This window comes from Bombus pyrosoma, linkage group LG6, assembly GCF_014825855.1.
Source record: "Bombus pyrosoma isolate SC7728 linkage group LG6, ASM1482585v1, whole genome shotgun sequence".
Taxonomy (NCBI): Eukaryota; Metazoa; Arthropoda; class Insecta; order Hymenoptera; family Apidae; genus Bombus; species Bombus pyrosoma.
Genome location: NC_057775.1, coordinates 10348149 through 10368879, shown reverse-complemented (window position 1 = coordinate 10368879; position 20731 = coordinate 10348149). Strand labels below are relative to the sequence as shown.

The 20731-nt window shown below is 35.2% G+C and overlaps 2 protein-coding genes across 4 annotated transcripts in view; one reads left to right on the top strand and one right to left on the bottom strand.

Moving 5' to 3' along the window:
• Window positions 1-20731, bottom strand: part of LOC122568368 (ankyrin repeat domain-containing protein 12) — a 26203-nt gene extending 5472 nt beyond the window's left edge. Inside the window, exons 1-3 of one of the 3 annotated variants that reach the window (XM_043728040.1) lie at window positions 19902-20731; window positions 18336-18533; window positions 7201-7458 (exon numbers count right to left, since the gene is read on the bottom strand). In XM_043728040.1, the coding sequence (XP_043583975.1) occupies window positions 7201-7458; window positions 18336-18533; window positions 19902-20025 (580 nt within the window). In that variant the 5' untranslated portion in view covers window positions 20026-20731. Of the gene's footprint in view, window positions 1-7200; window positions 7459-7921; window positions 8113-18335; window positions 18534-19901 lie in introns of those variants that run through there. The other 2 variants (XM_043728041.1, XM_043728042.1) reach the window with 2 other exon arrangements.
• Window positions 8312-10690, top strand: LOC122568376. The gene is made up of 2 exons (XM_043728056.1): window positions 8312-8888; window positions 9968-10690. The coding sequence occupies exons 1-2, from the start codon at window positions 8756-8758 to the stop codon at window positions 10612-10614; spliced, it is 780 nt and encodes a 259-aa protein (XP_043583991.1). The 5' UTR covers window positions 8312-8755; the 3' UTR covers window positions 10615-10690.

The following is a 20731-nucleotide window of genomic DNA, read 5'->3' as shown; positions in this document are numbered from 1 at the left end:
TAATGTTACTCAAGTCGTTCGTATTGTTGAACATTTCGCAGTTTACGAAATTTACCTTATCTTTATCTTATTTATCATCCTAAAAAAATAGTAACGTGGCTGATAAAATTGATCAATGGCTGCCATCGTGACAGTCAACGTGTTAATTATTTTGTTCCTATAAATTAGTTGTTCAGAAATCTCACTCTTGTATGTACATGAACGTGTATTACGCATATCAATATTTACAAAAGCATTTTACAGAGCAAGAACAATTTATCATCGAGTAGGATAATTTTCGGACTTTTATACGATTTGATGGTGAAGGTTAGATCGTTAGAAGTCGGTAAAGTTTAGCAATCGGACTATCTCAGTTAGAGAGTCAAAGGCCAGAATACCTCGATTAAGTGGCAAACACAAATGGAATACTAAAATTATAGTGTACGTGACAAGCGTACGTTCATTAGACGCACGAAAGGATCCATCGCGAGATACAATTACGTTCGCCAACATAATCGTTTCGAGTGTATTTTAACGGGCGGAATTGGCCCGAGAGAGATTCGCGAGCCGAGCGGGAAAACGGATTCCGTGGCGTAGCAATAATACGAGGCTTGTCCCGGTGATTTCATGGAACGCTTGTTTCGAGAGATTCTAGGATACCGTGCAATGTTGAAAGCGATGCTGACGCAAGCACTGCTCTCGATCAATATATAATTAAATCTACGAGTTAACGCGAACGTCACTCTATAATTGCAGAATTCAGGATCAATACCTATGCCGAATTGTATGAAAACGTTGCACGTTTAATATCGATTCCACTCTAAGATAATCTCTAAATAGTATCGTACTTTTATTAAGATCTCTTTCGTTTGGTCATTGATCGTAGTTCCCCCTCCCATCTGCACCATGTTTCTTCCTCTCTCTCTCTCTCTCTTTCGCTCTTTCGGAAGAGGGAATTGTGCCAATGAAACTTGGCGCTTGCGAATAGTGTATCCCAAAATACACCAACTTCGCTAGTCAATGAATTTGTAGTTGTTCGCCGCCTCTTACAACGCTGACGATTCACGGAAATGATTTCACCGTATACAGATGCCTCCATGCTTTTTAATTACTTTAGGAAATTCCGTTCGACTTGATCGCTTCGGTCGAAAAGAGTATTCTGATTCGTTTTCAAACCGTTTGGTAAATTGGTAGACGAAGGTCTCGCGACCACTTACGGTGAGATAAAAAATGTGAATTTAAAATGGAAACTATTTTGTTTATTATTACGCGTTGGAAGAATTCTATACATAAGTATACAAATAAAGATTATTTTGTTTATTGTTACGTATAGAGAGAATTCTATACGTTACTTTCATAACTCGTGCCCAGTAGAGATGCCTTGAAAATTGAAAGTTGTAACAATCTTTAGCCAGAATAATTAAAAATAAAAGCCTTAAGGTATTATGTTTCACACGAATTATCGTGTGATGTTCTGCCATTGGAATCTACAAACAATACCCTCGAATCACAATAGGCACATAATGACGCTTCAAATTAGTCGATGCTCCTTTTAATCGATCGAAATTGAAACAAATATGTTTATTGTTAGTGTCGCGACTACGCAGGAACTCCCACAATTTTAGGTTATTGCATAAATATAGCGGGATTGCAAATTAAACCATTAATCGGCGACATCGATTGATGATAATCGCACCCAGAACCCTACCCATTTTATAGAAGACCTTCAACTTTAAACTGCAAAAATCATTTGCGTATTGATATATAAAATTTTCTTATACTGAGTAATGAGTTCGTTCTCCTTTCGTTAGGATAGGCGTTTTGAAGAATATGTTGGGGATTTGAAGTGGCCGTCCGTTTATTACTCGGACAACACATCTAACATTTTTGGGAAAGTCCGAATTACCTACCTCCCAAAGCTGTAAACCTTAAGATGCGGACCTCATTAAGAGGCAAAGGTAAACAGCTGGCAATAGCAGAGGATATGCGCCCACGAGAGTACACAATTAAACCATGGAAAACCCGGGGACGAAAAATCAGTATATAAGGACGAGACGAAGCTTCTGATGGCAGTATCCACAATATCTTACAACAGTCTTCATGAGAACGTTAAACTATTCGTGTATACTAAAAAATGCAAATAAATAACCAAACCATACTACTACTCGATATATTTAATTTATCTACACCTTGAGCGTTAATGTCGTTCAAGGTTCGCGATATCAACCGATCGGTTACAATCTGACTGATCGCCAGTTAGTTGAGAACTCGCAACATATTGGTCCTTCGAGCCGGATTAATGAGGTCCGCGTCGTAAGGTTTACAACTTGGGGAAGTAGGCAATTCGGACTTTCCCAAAACACGTAGATGTGTTGTCCGAGTCATAAACGGACAGCCACTCTAAATCCCGAACAGAATATTATAAAAAATTGTTTAAAGATTATAAAGACTCATGAATCTGAATTTTTGACGATAGATACAAATATTTATAAATAAATAGGATAACTAATTATAACAATTAAACTAAATGAATAACTGTTATATGAAACGAATAACACTTAATGCGCGCTTTAACGAACTTATTATTCGACCTAATATAATCTATGCATTGTATGAAAAATAGCAAATTGTGCAATTTCACAACATTTACTTTCTATACAACATTTGTATACAACATTTTCTTTCTAGATACACTACAAAAGAAGAAGTAATTCTGAATTAATGCAATACGATTCTAAATGAAATCTCGAGCTTTTTATCTCCACCGTATGTTGCGAATTACTGTTTTCACTCTCGAAACATGTAAACTTTAACACCTGACCGATTTTATGACCTCCCTATATCTCTCTCAAAGGCATTACATATTTATGGAACATTCTTACTGAGAAACGACGATAAGCAAATATCACAGTGTATCCGACGTACGTGCTTCTCGGAATGCAACGTATATTATTTCATAGTCTATGTACATATGTACACATATACGCTCCGCCCTCCCACTTCCTGCGCGATAGAAGAAATCTGTCTTCAAGGGAGTGAATCATTAATACGTTATAAAAGCTATCGAGCGAGACGATTTATCAATCACGTCGTACTAATCGAGATGATTATATTTCACGATTCGCCAAATACATGTATTATGTAAATATCACGCGCTCAGAATAACATGTAAATTTCCATAAAACGTAATCACGCGCAAGAGAAGTTAACTATAATATTAATGTTCGACAGATCAAATATTGAAAATCGATAAGATAGCTGAAAAGATAACTTTATAAAATACACGCGGAATTGTTTTATATATATGTTTTATATGTTTGAAGGAATATACTAGAAGTCGTTTATTCTGTTCGTTTTCGTTCCTGACCTTGCAAAACACGAATGGAGAGTTAGTTTTTATCCGACGAATGAAGATATCATACCCTTTTTGACCGATAACGAAACGCGTTTTATCGGATACTGTTTGCAGGAGAAGTTCATTAACTTATAGCAACAAAGATAATTGTACAATCGATGACATAAATTAACGTATGACAATTATCTTTTGACATGCTACACAAATCATTGCATTAAAATTAAGTGGCAGTCAATATACATATATAATACTTCAATTAATTCAATTAAACGTAAACGTCTTGCATAAGTATATAACATTGTTTCTATCTCTCTGCTTTAAAAGAACGAATATATGTACGTAAAAATGTATGTAAATATTATCGTTCTTGAAAACATTATTATACCGCGATTAAAACAAGATTTGCAGATGAACAATTCATAATGGCCGATCGACTAGTGAAGTACTGATCTAAATCTAATTATCGATTAGCTCAATGACAAAATGTTACAACGAGAATCAAGGTCAACCGAGATACTGCTCTGTAAAGTGTCGCTGTTTCCTCCTACGGACTATCCGTCAGTTTATATTGCGAAAGATTAGCATATCGTTAAGCTGAAGTTTAAAAGATTTCAGCTACATTGAAAGCGAGCGTAGCGAACATGCTATATCGTGTTTCCAACATGTTCCGCGAAATGAACGAGACAAACTACGCAACCGGTTTTGTTCCTCGCTATGCACATACGTTTAATTGTCGCGGTTAAATATTTCCTAGTCTTCGATTTGACTTTGTTAACGACCAATAAACTGCGAAGACTGCGATATTGACACGATTTTTGCGTTAGCAACGGTTTCGACGTAGAAGCCTGCAATATTAATCGCAGGTATAAATCATTTAGATCAGAAATTTTCAACCAGTATGCCGCGGAAATGTTTAAAACCATGTGATAAGTCAATTACATTTATTATTATGCATTTAGTCACCTACACTGCCAAATAAAGAAATGATAACAACCAATACAACAAAATCTATTCGGTGTAAATGCCTTTATTTATACCAAACATAATTTTGAAAAAGATTGAAAATCACTGATTTAGACACCTGTATCTTATCCAGAATTGTTAAAAATAATAATTCAGCTCTTGACTTTAGAAGAAAAAGATAAAGGGACAAAAAGAAATTGCGATATTGACACGATTTTTACGTTAGCCACTGTTTCAACATAGATGACCACAATACTGAAATATTAATTGTGAATATAAATCATTTAGACTTCTGTCCCTTAAAATGTATAACTTGTACCAAAATTATTCAACAAAAATTCAGTTTCCGATTACAGAATTAAAAGACAAACGAGACGTAAATAACCCAAGGTAGCTTGTTAGAAAACGGTGCGCTGTTGCAATAACTGCAACACAGACCCCTTTCGGAGGTACGATCACCCTAGTGGTGTCGATGGACGCAGCCCGCGAGCGCAAACGTGTCCAATGTACTTGCCAGTCAGCATGCTCGCTCGCTCGCTCGCTCTCTATCTATCTCTCTCTCTCTCTCTCTCTCTCACCTTCTCCCTCTTTTTCTCCCCCTTCTCTCACCTCGTACAAGTCTGCCTTTGTCCCTCTCTCGTTCGACAGCAAAGAGAACAGCAGCGAAGAGATGTATTCCAAGGTTCAGCACTCCTGGTTCGCGACTGACGCTTCTTTCTAGGTTGATATCGAATGTCGTCGGTAAACGGGACGTCGACTCGATGGAACGACGCACGTTAAGAGAGTAGAAACACGCGCTAAGCCACGTGGTCGACGGTACTTGCTGGTAACGGTACTTTTGGATCAAACGATGGCAGCCAGAGGGTTTCGGACGTGTACAAACGTAACCACGAGCGCATACCTGCTCCCGCGACGGACCACCAACTAACACGGCTCCTGACGATACAATGATTCTCGATTGATTATCGCGAAATAATATAATGGGCAAAAAAGGACAATGTGACGATCGAGCGTAGAATACAAAAAGTATACAGGCTGACGAGAGGTTCAGTAACCGTCGAAGCAGCGTGTGTACACTACTGCCACTCGTACGGCTCCCACACAACGCGCTAGAGCGAAGACACTGACGATGAGAGAGCTAAGAGAGAGAGGAACCGGCTCGCGACTGTGTCGCCGCGTCTCCGTCTCGATCAACTTCTACCAGGCGCGGCACTGCATCGCGCGCACGATACCGACGCGTCACTACTGGGGAATGTCACGTCTAATTAAGTGCTGTTTCTGCATCGCCCGCTATTATTACCGATCGGTAGTGATTGCACGCTCACGCGTGTCCATAAGCTATACGAGCGATACACATTGTACGCGCACGCGCGTATAGATAGGTTACGATCGTATTAAATATTTATCATGCGCTTATGTGTGGTGAAAAGAATAATCTTGCTAATTGACACAATCTTGTATGTGTTTCACGATGCACCGAGTACATATTGCGTTCGATGGGGCAATTTTTCATGATATTCTGATGTTATGGTAACAGAAATAAATGGAAAATTTTTCTGTTTTGTAGTTCTACCTTCAGTTTTTGAATAATTTGTATAATAATACAGAATGCAAAATGATTTGTCTACTTTCTTTATTTTTCCGGCTATGAATTCAGTTTTGCAGTTGAAAATATTTATTAGGAATTTAAATAATATTTTTATATGAAAATTTTCTGAAGGTTGTTTTATGAAAAAAGAAAACATATATAAACAAAATAAAGATTATTTTTGCATCATCTTTTTAAACGTATCTATTCTATAAGTAATTATCAACTTCAATATACATATAATATAAGATTGTTGTAACGTGTAGTTTTTAACTATGTTTTCTTTTTTTTTACGTTTTTATTACATTTATCAAAAAGAAACTTGTTAAGAGCTATGTCGGTAAAGTCGGTCTTTATTATATCGATAAAACGATACAGCAAAATGCATTAGTAGTTATCAATAAATAAATATTAGTAAGTATGAAGACATGAAATCTTTTCTTAACTTTAACATATCTTTTTAATTAATTGTTTTATTTTGTAGTATAAAGAATAAAGATAAAGAATATAAAAACATTTTATTAATTGTATTAATTACATTGTTAGATAATGAAAATGACTTTTGTGAATTCATATAAAATTAGAATTTTAAAACATTCCAAATAATAATATTATCAACTAAAGCATTACGTCGTCAAACATACATTACTGTGGATGTGATTACATATGTACGTCTATGTTTACTGTTTCTGTAACTAATTGAATTTAATATTATTTGCAAATCTACTTTACATATTTAAAAAATATTCATTTTTTTCGATATATTCAATATAAAAGCACCTATGAGGGAACTTAGCATGCATGAAAAGATCGAATTCCATGTAAGAATTAAACTTCAATTTTAAAAAGTAGTAAAAAAATAATATCAGGGTCTTTTTTCATAATTAAACTGATATTATTAACAAAGTGTCATAAATTATAACTTGTAATTATTAATATTAATAATGTCTTGTGTAAAAAAGCTTGGTAATATAAAGTAAAATTCTACAAGTGAATTGTACTAATTACAAGCCAGCTAATTGTTGTCCGACAACTTATCATTTATCAATTCACTAATATTATTAGCAATCTATAAATATTTATACAATATTATTTTTATGAATACAACTAAAGGAATGTAGTTTAAACAGAGAATAATATTAAACTTTAATAAGTTTACATAATTTTATATATTATATGCATTCTGTACATTTTGTATCTAGATTTTTCATAAATGCGTAAACATCTGTCTATCTAAGTACTTTAGTATACTATAATCTTAGTAAATTATTGTGCAAATAATATCAGTGCATAAGAAGATTGCATATAAACTCACCTTTATTTTGCGGTGGTGTCCTCCGCATCTCACAGGGGGCTCCACTGTCCTCAGCAACGTGCGGTGCAGCGGCTGGCGCACTTCCGGTCGTACGTTGCTGCTGTTGTTGAAATTGAGAATGGTGATCGTAAATCTGCTGTTGCTGTTGCTCTTGTTCTTGTTCCTTTGACGGCGCTGATGCGCTTGTTTCAGCCGGAGAGCATGGGCTATCAGGAGCAATTGCTGTATTTTCATCAGGTGAACTCACACCTGTAATATCTATAGTCACAAATAAAACAGAAATAAAAGCTTATGGGCGTGCTCTTCCAAAAATTGCTTCAAACATTTCAAATGTCTAGACGTTGATAAAATATAATACAGAATATAGGAATAATGTAACTGTGGTTCAAGGTAAACGTTTGGTAGAATGTACACAATAATTTCTAATATTTGGATTATTTGATCAACATTCTAAGGGAAGTAACATTTCTTTCTCCTTTTCCCTTCGTTCTATTAGAATAATATTTTCATTACAATTAAGGTCTACGTAGTTTGTCAACACGATATGAACAATTAGTACACTTGACAAATTAGCACAAATTTTCAGTCTCGATATATACACACACTCTCAACACTTCTCTAAGATATTTAACTAGTATCTTCACAATCTCGTGTGTACATGTCTAAACAAAATTCTGATTGCTCTACCACAGTACAATTCTTATAACAACGCACAACACACCTGATTAAACGACAATTAATTGGCAAGAAACGACTCCTTTTTCAAGAGGAAAGGTTTCGAAAGATCCAACAAAAGTTTCGATGCTTCGAAATGTAACGGATGAGCTATCATCATTCTCAGTGTCTTCTAAAGCTTGATATTATAAGCAATGTTAAATCTTCTGTTTCAACTCATTCCCACAAATGCTTTTGACCGTACTGATATTTGATCACGTTCTTTTCTCTTTTTTTTTTTTTTACAATAAACAGGTTCTTTCTCGATCCCCTTTTTTCTTGCGAGACCAATTGTCACGCCGATCTTGACGATTCAAAGGCGGTCAGGGCGACATCTGTCGGTCCGCCGGGGGAAAGTCCGTACGTGTACGTGCTCGACGTGCACGCGAACACAGCCCCTCGCGAACTAGAGGCCATGTTGCGTCGCTATGTCGACGATTGGCTCCGCCTTTCCCCGCGACCCCCACCAACGGTGAGCCAAGAACGTTCTTTTTCGCCAATCGGACGCGGGCTGATCCCGCCAACGACACAGTCAGTCGTGCGCTCTACAAGACGGTGGTCACAGTCACCACTGCATAAAAGCATGTGGCTGTATTCGCTATGATATCTGTATACGAAGGCGGACACATCCTATAGCTATATCCTATATCTGCACAAGTGTCGGTGGCAGCATTTCCTCACGTGCCGCTTCTGCGCTTCAGCGCTTAGCACACCAGTCATGAACGGAACCGTGCCGTAACCGTTCCGTGTCTGAACGGATAACATAAATTCACCTTGACATGCATTTATTTCAGGCAGAATCTTGCTAGTGGACGAACGTGTAATCTATCTATATTTTATAATGCACAACGAAAAATTAATAGAATTAGTCAGGTACTATAGTTTTTTATACAACCAGGAAGATAAAAGTTATAGTGATAATGATAAAAAGGATGCTGCCTGGAAAGAAATTGGAAAAATGCTAAATGAACCAGGTAGGTAACGTATAATCAGATTTTATTTTCCCTAGTGGAATGAATATTATCCACGTGTTCTTACATCTTAAGCTATGTATAGGGAGTGCGAGGCTGACTCGCGAGACTGCCTCGGGAAGAGTCAATGATTCGTTTAGATGCGTATGGAAGATTGAGACGACTTTATCGAAAGTATAACTGCAGCTTACTCTGCCTCGCGTATTCTATGTTATTACATGAGGCAGCTATCGGTTGAGGCAGCCTTACGGGTCAGCCTCATACTGTCTGTACATAACTTTATAATTTGTTTTTTGTATGCAACTACTTAATATTTACAAATTCATTGTTAAAGAAGTCCTTAAATATATCTCTAACATAAGACGCTACAGAAGCATTACTATCACCTTGCAATGGAAGGTTTTGCTAAGACGAAATTCTTCCTAAAGGTGCCATAGCTGATAGTTGAAAATTATGAGATGTAATATAGTTGTGTAGAATATAGGTCGTTGAGTAACAATTTTATCCGCATGTTCTGGACTTAATTGAATTTTTTCCTGGTATAGTTTGAATTTTTGCATTAAAATTCAGAAAATATTTTTCTGACACTCTTCTCGCTTGTGTATGCCGATAATTATAATGCTACTTAGCGGGATTATCGAGTTACGGTTTCGAATACCACGAGGCGCTTCGAAACATTAAGTTTCTTATATATTTTTCTAATTTTGAATTAAAAAAGCTAATAAGATAATAGAAAATGTTTCTTTGCAATTAGAATGAACCGGCTGTTAGGTGATGCAACAATAATCACACGCTTTTCGCTTAAAGCATGAATACAATTAAGAAAATTCCGTTTTCCGAAATTCATCAGCTATTGTAAGCCACTTAACCTGACTGAGTATAGCGATATATTCTAGACAAAAGATATTTAATTATTGCCGTGTAAACCTCAATTATATATGATAAATGAAACAGCAGTATGGCCTAATCAGTAATCGAAAGTTATGAATCACTGGTTGCTAGAAATCTGGAAAACAGCATACATTTTAGCTCTAATTACTATGACACCTACGATAGTTCTTAATTTTCTTCAATCATTCTAGCTAAACATTGCAAAAAACAATGGAACAGTTTGCGAGATAGTTTTCGCAGATCACTAAGGAAAAGAAAAGATACAAAAAGCGGACAAGCCGCAAATAAAATTAGAAAATGGAGATATGAAGATGAAATGTCATTTTTAATTCCATATATGAAGGAAAGAGAAACTATTACCTCAGTACAAGTACACGTCAGTGACGAATCTAATGATGAACTGGATGACGTCAATACGACAGAAGACAATAGCAATTTAATAGAAAGATCATCATCTTCTAAAGTTAGCGATATACCAATAGAAACATTCAGGAGAAAAATGAAAAGAGAACCAGCAACAGCAGTATTAATGGATTATGCTTCAAGTAATACTAATAGGACCGTAAATGAAGAACAACAAACTATGGACGACATAGATTTATTTTTCAAAAGTATAGCGTTAACTGTTAAAAAACTATCACCATACAATCAAATAATAGCTAAAGCTCGCGTTTCCTCTGTGATATCCGAATTACAAATACAAGAACTTTCCAATACAAATCGCCAACATTTTTCATCAGAATCACTAAATTCATCAGCCGTTTCAACACCCACACCGTCACCATGTACACTAGAGTCACTACAAACGATTAATCCACAGCAACCAACCAACACTTAAATAAGTTCGATGCACATACATAGATAAATAATTTAATTTTTATATGCTTTTCATTAATAAAAAGATTTACCTCAAACATACTGCTTGCTTTTCTCTTGGACTTATACCTTCCTTGAAAGTTGTATTGTTTTTTTCGTGGAATTTTCTATTTTCCCTAAAAGAACATTTAAATCGTGCATAGACATTCTGATGTGTAGGAAGGACTTTTCTTCATCATCCATTAACTGTTTGAATACTTTGCGAATTATTTATTTTCGTAAGACAGAACATAAGTGTTACGAAGCCTTTAGACTGGGTTCACACAGAGGTATACATATGATAGATACTGAATACACATATTCGTTTTGTTTATTTTGGCAATGATAGGTACTTTTCGTATGAAGGTGACAGATAAAACATTGAAACACATGGCGACATACACACGGTACGCAGCTCGCGATACGTGTATCGCGATACGCATACTTCTGTGTGAAACCGGCCTTAGTGACCAGTGTAATAAATCAAGATGGCCGTGTGCGTCTTCTAAAAACAGGAGAAGGGTCGCCATCGACAAAAACAAACCTTTCAAAATCGTTGGATGAAATCAGCGATATTTACGATCGTTACGTCTGTAAAGCGTTGGAGAGATGAACAAATGAGATATGGGAAAGGAAGCAGGAAATAGGAAACAAAGTAAGTACAGACTGGTTGAAAAAGTGAAAACGTGATTCGGTAGAACGCCAAATTGCCATGAGGGCTGATGAGGGGAAGACTGGCATGTTTCGTCGACGTGTGGCTTACTGGTGAATACGAGAGGGACGAGACATGCTCTTAGGGTATTTGCACACATGAAAAGCAACGTTTACTTTAAAGGCGATAGACTAGTATGATTGTCGTGACCGCTTTATTTTTTTTCTAGCATTTTTTTCTGATTAACTATCTCGAGTATCACGAACCACTTGCCTGTTTGCCAGATATGACAAAAATGGCAGGAAAGTCTAAGACAATAACATTTTTATAATATCGAGTTCCACCTCTTTTATCTCTTCCTTTCACGTTGCGGCTAGTATCAAGTATATATGTACGTAGTCTGGTAAATAGCTTGGTAAACTTTAATTGAATATTTTGTGAAAAGTCAAATTTATCAATATTTTAGAGGATATACTATTTTTTTAGGAGTATGTAAATGTTTTTCTAAATAGTTCGCCCATGTAGAGAGATATATTGCAATTAATTGCAAGTTAAATTATTGCATATTATATTCTTTACCAATTTTCGTTTATTATATTTATATTCTTGACTGCTACTCTAATTCTCTCTCTTTCTCCCTGTCCTCAATTATTTCGAAATATTAACATAAAACCATGGGTACGGTTCTAATATAGTAGCAATTATGTAATAATATAAAATGGAAGATTACTAACATTTTAACTAAACGTTCAATTAAGTATTACAAACACAAATTTTTCTAATAAATTACATTTTTTTACACTTTTTACATATTGTAGCATACGTAGTACATATTGTTACATAAAAGAAAAATTGATGAAAAGAATAGATAAAGGAACAATAAATAAGTAAAGAGCTAAAAAGGAATTAAAGGAAAGAATGTAATCTTATTAAATTCTAAAAGAGTAATAACGAATAGAAGTCTCCAAGAATCTGTGAGTTCCATTTAGGGAAAAAATGCGACGCTTTCAAGTAATTGATGTTCTCTCAGCGTATTCACAAAAAGATTCGAATCTGAACGTCCTGTGAACTGTCATGTTAACTTGACTAGTGTACGATCCTTGTCGAGGAGTTGCGACATTCGTTGGTTTTCTTCCCGATCGATATCTCCGGCGTTAGAATAAAGCTGGCCATTTACGAGCAAAGATGGAACTCGTCGTGTTTCAAGATTCTAGACTTTTATTCTCGTTCCTTTCACACCGCGTGTTTCATTGGTAAAACACATTTCCTGTTTATCAACGGTCCGACATTCAACGAACGATAAAATGCTTTATCCCCACCGCTCGTGAGAAACAGAAAACGCGAATAACTGAACAGTCGATGGCGTGCGAGGTAATAGAAGAAATCCTTGGACGATTAATATCGCGAGGAAAACGTTGTTCAAGGTTTCGCACTTGAAATTTTCAGCCGATGTGATCTTGCGATAAACACGAACGTGATAATTTCGATTATGCAAGGATCGTGCAATCGTTATACCGCGTTGTCTATGTTCGTTGATTAGAAATTTTTATATAGAATGGCATTAAAGCAACAAAAGTATAGTACTACTCGTTTACCTGACATTAAATGCGCTTGAGATACCTGGCAATAGGGTATTGAATTCTATAGACTGATTCATTAGAAACAACTGCTTCGAAATCGCAGTATTAGGAATTACTGCAGGTTAAACTGAATCGGTCAAGGCATACTAGATACTCAAATTATTTTCCTAATAACTATTATGGATCAGGGTACAAAATTCTTTCTCTCTTTCAAATATTCAGATCCTTTTTGGGCTACAACATACACACATATATGGTGGGACATTGTGTGACTTCAGGATTAAGAATTCTAGGCATTAAGAAGGGGGAGGAGAGCACTATTATGTCGAATTTAGAATGCAATGAAACATGCATTTTTCTATCATATATTAGGTAATTTGTAATAATAATTAAAATATAATATAATAATATATGTGATATTGTATACAATATTACTTTGAAGAATGAGAGGATGAGTGAGAGTAATAAATGTTGTAAATAAAATCTATTCCTTGAATTTAATGTTGTATATAGTATATATATGCATGCATAACATATGTAATATTACATTATATAAATATAATATAATAAACAATTGTCATAAAAAGAAACTCAATATATTCGAAATGATTTTCTAAGTATATGTTTGGAATAAAATATTCCTGTTACTTCGATTAATTTCCAAGAAATGTAATCTTTTGCGGTCACTTTAAACGGTTCCATCCGTTCAGCGAGCACGTTAATTCCGAAAAAAGAAGAGAAGTGGACTACAGAACGAGGCTAATGCGTGAAAAACAGGGAAATAGTTCGGGTTTCATTTTGCAGTGTTCATTTTCAACAACTTGTTAAATACATTCCTTATAACGGAACGATATTTATTCATATCAAACGAATGTTCCCATTCCAAAATTGTTTGCAGTAGATGAGAATAATCAGACATCTGATATTTCGCTATTCGAAATGTAGCGTGACGGAAAGATTTCATGTACATACTATCTCGACATACATAATTCGCGGATGTCGTAGAAAAGGTGTCACGTAGGCACAGATGGCGTCATTTTGTTTTCGTGAGAGAACACATATGGTTACCACCAGTGAAAATAAGTTCGGAACAGACGCGACGCGACGCGACGCGACGTCGCGATAAACAAGCCCGTCATTTCTTGAGTGGTATATCGGCTTTAAGACACGGGCGGCGCCCGATACCGCCTTCTCTTTCTCTGACCAGTCTGATGAAAACTGCATTCACTTTAATTACATTACTGACTGGAGATTCTACTTCAAAACTTTAGTTAATTCTACACGGCGACATAAATATCTCAAAAAAAAAAAAAAAAAAAAAAAAAAAAAAAAAAAAAAAAAAAAAAAAAAAAAAAAAAAAAAAAAAAAAAAAAAAAAAAAAAAAAAAAAAAAAAAAAAAAAAAAAAAAAAAAAAAAAACGAAAAGAAAGCAACGGAAGAGAAGAAGAAGAAGAAGAAGAAAAAAGAGTAACACAAATTCGACGACATTTCGTACCTGATATATAGATAAAAGCATACATATAATAGAGATATACGGAAGACCGAATGCTGCTATACAAAATCGAAAGATCCGGATAAAAATCAGTTCTCGTAGCTCTATATATATACGTACATGTACATTTGTACATACATACATCTTCCTGGATATACACATGTTACGATATTTTTAACTAGTGTATTATTTTGACGTATCACTGACGTTTGTATGAATATTTTTTGCGTTTAGTACGTTGATCTTTTCAATAGGTTATTGTATAAGCAAAAATGTCATTTGAATTTTTTAGCGTTAGATAGTATGTTTGTATATATGTATGAAGTTACAGAAAATTATATACGAGTTTGCGAGGAATGAAGGTAGAACATACCAACATAGGATGTTTGCGATGTATGCACGTGTATAGAGTTACAGAAAATTATATACGAGTTTGGTTCGAAATAAATGAATGACTATATTGAGTAGATATTGGTAGTGACTATATATAATCTTTGTATATGTGAGTCCAACGCACATTGATATTAAAGATTACTTCCTCAAGAATGCCTGACACGGCACAGAGGTACACCGAATCTTCAGCTTTAAAGCCGAGTTCGAAATTCTCTGTGGAAACATTGGATTTGTCGTCGGCATCGTCTCGCAGGTAACCCAGGGCCGAACTTTCGTTAAAAATGACCACCATTGTGAAAACACTTAGGGAAAGTGAATTGTTTCACAAAATGGCACAACTTCAGAAAATAGATTATAATATTCATGAAGATATTGAATCTTCTTATGATTTTCATAATTGCATATATTGTTGAGATTCAAGGAGAAAATAAATACAATACAATAAATAAATACAATAAGAGCAAAAAAAAAGAGATAAATGTAAAACGAGATCAATCTAGGAAGACTTTATTCGTCGTTTTATGATATTTCAAAAGAAAATGAATTCTATTTTATGATTTCGCTTCAAGCATTAACAACTAAATGGTTCCCTATATATATATAACTTTTTTCGTCTGAAAAAAAATGAATTTCTTGTACATTATCCTGTAATTGAAAATTGTCCCATTATAAACATTATTTTAAATGTTCAATTAATATTTAACGATATTCTCTTAAAAAATTTATATTAAATATTGTAAAGAGATATTGCATATTTTAATTAATTAAGAACAATCTGAGGGAGAACATCTTCCAGGGAGACATTCTTCAGTAGTTGTGCTACTAAAAATTGTTTTAAATAATTTTAACATTTAAAGGAAATATTCTTCAAGTCTTATTATCAACTTCAAAGTCATGCCATATATTGCGGTTCTTATGTCAAATAATTTTTCTAATATTACCAAAAGAAAAAGAGAGGGCAAAAAGAGAGAGAATGAGAGAAAACATGGTACACTTGATATTAAAACAAAAAGCTATATGTAATATTATTATTATAAAATTGAGAATTATATACGCAATATTTGTCCTACTTTAAACATTCAGATATTTTTAAGATATAGGTTCTGGTACTAAAACTAATCAATTTTCAGAAACTATAGTCAAATCAACTATCGGGTAGCTTGTATCATTTTCTAACACAAAACTACAATATTCGTCATCAATACAAAAAATACTAATAAAGTCAGTTATCGAATAATTTCTTCAGAATATTATACATTTCGAAAATATGAGTTGCGTCTAGTACAATTCCACCCTTAAATATCGTCTAAAATATAAACGCCGAAAATCCCAGACCCCTAGCAATCGGAGATGAAAAATTATGTGGAACAGTGCGGCCCTGTCTCGAGTATTGATCTGTACGAGAGTTGTCTGCTGCCCCTCCCAAGCCCAACGCTGGATGTTTCATCCCTCCGCAACCCCTCAACAACAAGGATGTCGTGCACCTGTGACTACAGTGTTGGTGAATACCCTATTACATATATATAGGTATCTTACGCCGAGGAGACATTGTCTTCGCACGGTAGGTATTAGGTATACGTAAGTACATGCGAGCTTACGACTTGACTCACCTTCGTTCTCCACTTCCACTATAATATTATGATATTCTACGGCCTACGGCATCATTCAAATTCGACCTTCGCGTTATGGAATAGTTTCAATTTTGTCGGAGATTGGAGCCCACTTATGCAACCACGCAAGATACGCTAAAAGGGAAAGTGACCAACGGAGTTATTCCTAATGCCGAATCCACGCTTGCTAGGACTATACACAAACAAGTTAAGCGTTTATTTACCGAAACGCTTAATTCCACAAAACAAGAAGTAAAGAAAATCGATAAAATTATAAAAGATAAGCATAACATAATCACAAGTACTTTGGCACTAAAATTTAAAAAATTGTTTATAGTGAGGTTAACCACTTTGGCCTGTGAACGACTCAATTCGCGAGCTGGTCGCAGACTGTTCGTTAATGGAGGCAACGTTGTAATGGTATTGAAGCTCGTGAGCAGTATATAAGCAGATCTTTCGCAAATAAGCCCTTTAATATATGTATTGCTTTCTAAACGGTATTCGCTTCCCGTTGATGAGTTCGTTGCTCGCAAAAGTTTCCACAGTGCCTGCGAACCGTTGTGTGAATCTAGCACCAGCTGTGTGCTGTTCGTCTTACGTATTATTTGAAGGGGCATCGTATCAATGGTTGCTCGTATCAATGCAGTGTGTTTTTTTAAATATTTCTTTCCCCATTTTTTTTTTAATTAATTTGTATACCTGGTCAACTAAAATATGATGCTGATTGATGATTACTGTTTTGTAACGTGAACACATCTAGTATATAAAACATTTAATCACCAGAATATGATATTTTTATCTACTTGCCTTATTTCAGTAAAATGCATTATATTTAACTGCTATAAATAGCAAAAATTAATATGTTTTAATGTCTTCACGATTTCTTAATTAAAGTTTGCGCTTCACCCTCGTGTTAAATTTTTATAATCGCATGAAACTATGTTTATGTGGTAAAACAAAATTTCATATTAATATAAGGTCAATCGTGAATACTAAAACAAGTACAACGATGGGAAAATATTTTATATATATGCATTATGATTCAAAACAATTAATTAAAAAAATGAAAAATAGAAAGAAGAAGCTGAAAAAACTTGTTAGTTATGCCTTGTAAGTAGCTTGTTCCATCTGTTTCTTCGACCTTAAAGGGTAATGGGACGAAACGGGACAGAGAAAGGGTAGCCGAGCAACGAAGGTGGATTGTATATGAATGAACCCGGACCCGCTGACTTCCTGCGTTTAGGAAGGTCGTGCACCGTCGCTTTCATTTATTGACGAGAATCTCTACTCTACTCTCTACTATACACAAGAACGAACGGAGGTGACCGACCCCGACAATGTTGTCTTTCGTTTAAAAGAAAACTTTCTGGCTTCTATCACGCTATAATTATGTACTGTGTATGGAAGAGATATAGTGAGAGATATAGTTATAAAATCGGTAAAGTGTTAATGTTAAAGTTTACATGTTTAAGAGCTAAAACAACTATTTTAGTCATATAAGGGGAAATAAGAAGCTTGGATTCTCATTTAAGACCATATGGCGTCAATTCAGAACCGTTCTTTCCTTTCTAATATACATAAAAAAGTTAAAATAGCTTTTAGGGTTTAGTAGGGTTCTAAATACGGATTCTAAAAATATACAATTTACTATTTTTCTTATAATTTATATATATTAAGAAATATAGATATACCAATTAACGACTGATTTTTACTTACTGCGTCTCTTTTAAATAGTAAACATAAGTACATCGTATTAGGGGATATATCGAAGAAAAAGCTAATTGTTATTCATTGACGTTAGAAATAATAATACAAGCATCAAGAAATACAGTTATAAGTTATAACAATTACGATAGGGTTTATGTTTGAAATTGCTATGAACGAAAATGGGACGATATGGGATTATATGTCTATAAATAAAATAGCATAAAATAAAATAAAAGTGGGGTGAAAAACAAAAGAACTGTAGTTTACTTACCATTTCCTTCCTTAGCATTGATATCATAACCATTCACGAGCATCTGCCGCACTCGAAAATCTTCTTTACGATTGATAGACGCCTGAACTGCCGATTCCCCATTTTTGCTCGTCCAGCGGCCTTTTGACCCTCGCTGTTGCAATGTTGATGACCTTGAAGTAGTATTTGATGCAGTTGTGTTCTCTGTTCGATTTCCGCCTGAAAACAAATAGATGAGTTAGATCTTTTATGAATCATCATTTGCTAAGTCATGTAACGCGAAACAAACACACGAAACTCTTGTTTGTAAACTATATAATAACCAATAGAAAAAAACATACATTGCAATTTAATTATTATAACATTACCTTGGGTGTTCGTTTATTTACTTGAAAAAAATATTAAATATATCATTAAGTGTTCCTTCAATATATAAAGAAAAATAAATATTAAGTTTTAAAGATGCGGTATATAAAGTAAGTATTTTTCTCATGCTACTCTCATACTTTAATTCGTCAAGATCAATATTATAAAATTCGGATATGTAAACTGGAAAATGCCAAATACGTACAAAGTAATGGAATTGATCAGCTACGTTATATATACGCTTCTTTTCTGTTTTTTTATTGAATACGAGTTTTAGCCTCTCGTAAGTCTATAAGCCGCAACAATTACTGTTAAACGTATAATCATTTAACAAATATACAAAAATAGTGTGCTTAGAATTAGAAGTTTAAATGAATTACATTGCTTCTAATACTTATTCTTAAATTTAATGTGCATTAATCTTAAATTTAGCGTTTAATCTTCGGTCATTTGAATTCACTCTTAGTTTCGGTTTTACATATTACAGTCGCGTAGCTATATTACCTATATGAATATACATATTAACGCCTCCTAGTGCACATTGTAGCTGCAACAAGTTACCGGCAATCGGTGTCGCTGTCACGTCATTTCTCTTATGGCGGGAACTCAAGCGTACGTCAATTATTTACATTAACATAACCCTCTCTCTTTTCTTTGTTAAAATTGGAAGGCGCTACTCGCCGCAGCAGAACCGCGGGAACTCGACTAACATAAAATTACGTGGTTGGCAGGCCTGAATGGAAAGTACAGGCGGGCAAAACTCGTTCGCGCGAAGTAACTAGCCTCGATTTCGCATTGCAGTTTGTTTCGATAACATGAGCAATACACAGCAGAAAACTATGTGCCTATCGGGAGGTACAAATACTGCGTAGTCGCGCGAGTGTTACTTATCAGTGTACCAATAAAGAAATAAACACGTAGACTCGCGATCAAGGAAGTAATCCAGCTGTCAAGTACATTCTTCGACTAACCTATGTACAAAGTAACGTAAAGTTACGTTGTAGTGAATTTTATTGTCAACTATGTACACCTGTGTAAACATAAAAAGAAATAAAAAAATAACTCGTCCGAACGCATGAAAGACGTCCAGCGTAAAAGGTGTACATGCATGGTGGATCACATGGAGCGTTATTGTTTGACCATCGACAATGTGTTATGTATTTCATCAGAGTATTAAATTGTGCATGTGTTTGTGTTCGATAAGGTGTTCCTTCTTCTCACCTGATGCTATTTCCTGGGAGGTCATTTGAAGAAGAAGCGCGAGCTGTTGTCGCTCGGACATCCGCGCTGGGTAACCGCGGAAACGACTGTTACCGCCTGCGGGCATTCCGTCCTCATAACTCATGTAACTTGAACCCGAAAACGCACGTGGAGGATTTCGGTGAGCTCTCGAAAGAAAGGATACCACTGAGGAACGGACAGGCGTCTTTGTTTTCTAGACTTGCGGTGGTTTGTCACGAGCAAAGATAACCTAAAATCGCACAGTCGGTTCACGCCATTTTGACCTACCGAGCGCGCACAGATACGTGAATCGACAGTCACGCGACACGTACGCAACCACACGCGCCAAAACTGTTTTCATTCGACGAACACTGTGAATTGTCGCTTGTGATTTATGCACTGTTGTTTCCCGGGCCGATGGTTTGATTTCACGACGCGGCATGTGTGTGCGTGCTTCTTTCGAAAACGAGATTCGCGACACACTACTCGGAACACAGTGCGCAATATGACGCAACGTTTGTGTTGTATTTACGGTTGGTATCTCTGTCGGTAGCGTGTATCGCGCCAATATTCAAATCAACATATTTAGTAAACTGCGGATTTTTGGCTAAATTTATATTTTTGAGAATTTTATTAGAGAAGTAGAATAGAAAATTGCTTTATCTACCAAGTGTTACAGAGAGTGTTATACTTTGGACAATTCATATATTTTCTCATATTATGTGCATTCCGTGCAATTTTGAAATTCCAAATTTCGTATAAATGCATAAAAACTCGCAATCTAGTAATTAGTAAATTATGAATTTTTATGCGAATTCATATCCTTAGGA

Bases quoted from the DNA above. Each gene is read 5' to 3' on its own strand.
- LOC122568376 (XM_043728056.1), top strand. From the start codon at position 8,756: ATGCACAACGAAAAATTAATAGAATTAGTCAGGTACTATAGTTTTTTA. The intron at 8,889-9,967 runs GTAGGTAACGTA...CAATCATTCTAG, and splicing joins AAAAATGCTAAATGAACCAG to CTAAACATTGCAAAAAACAA.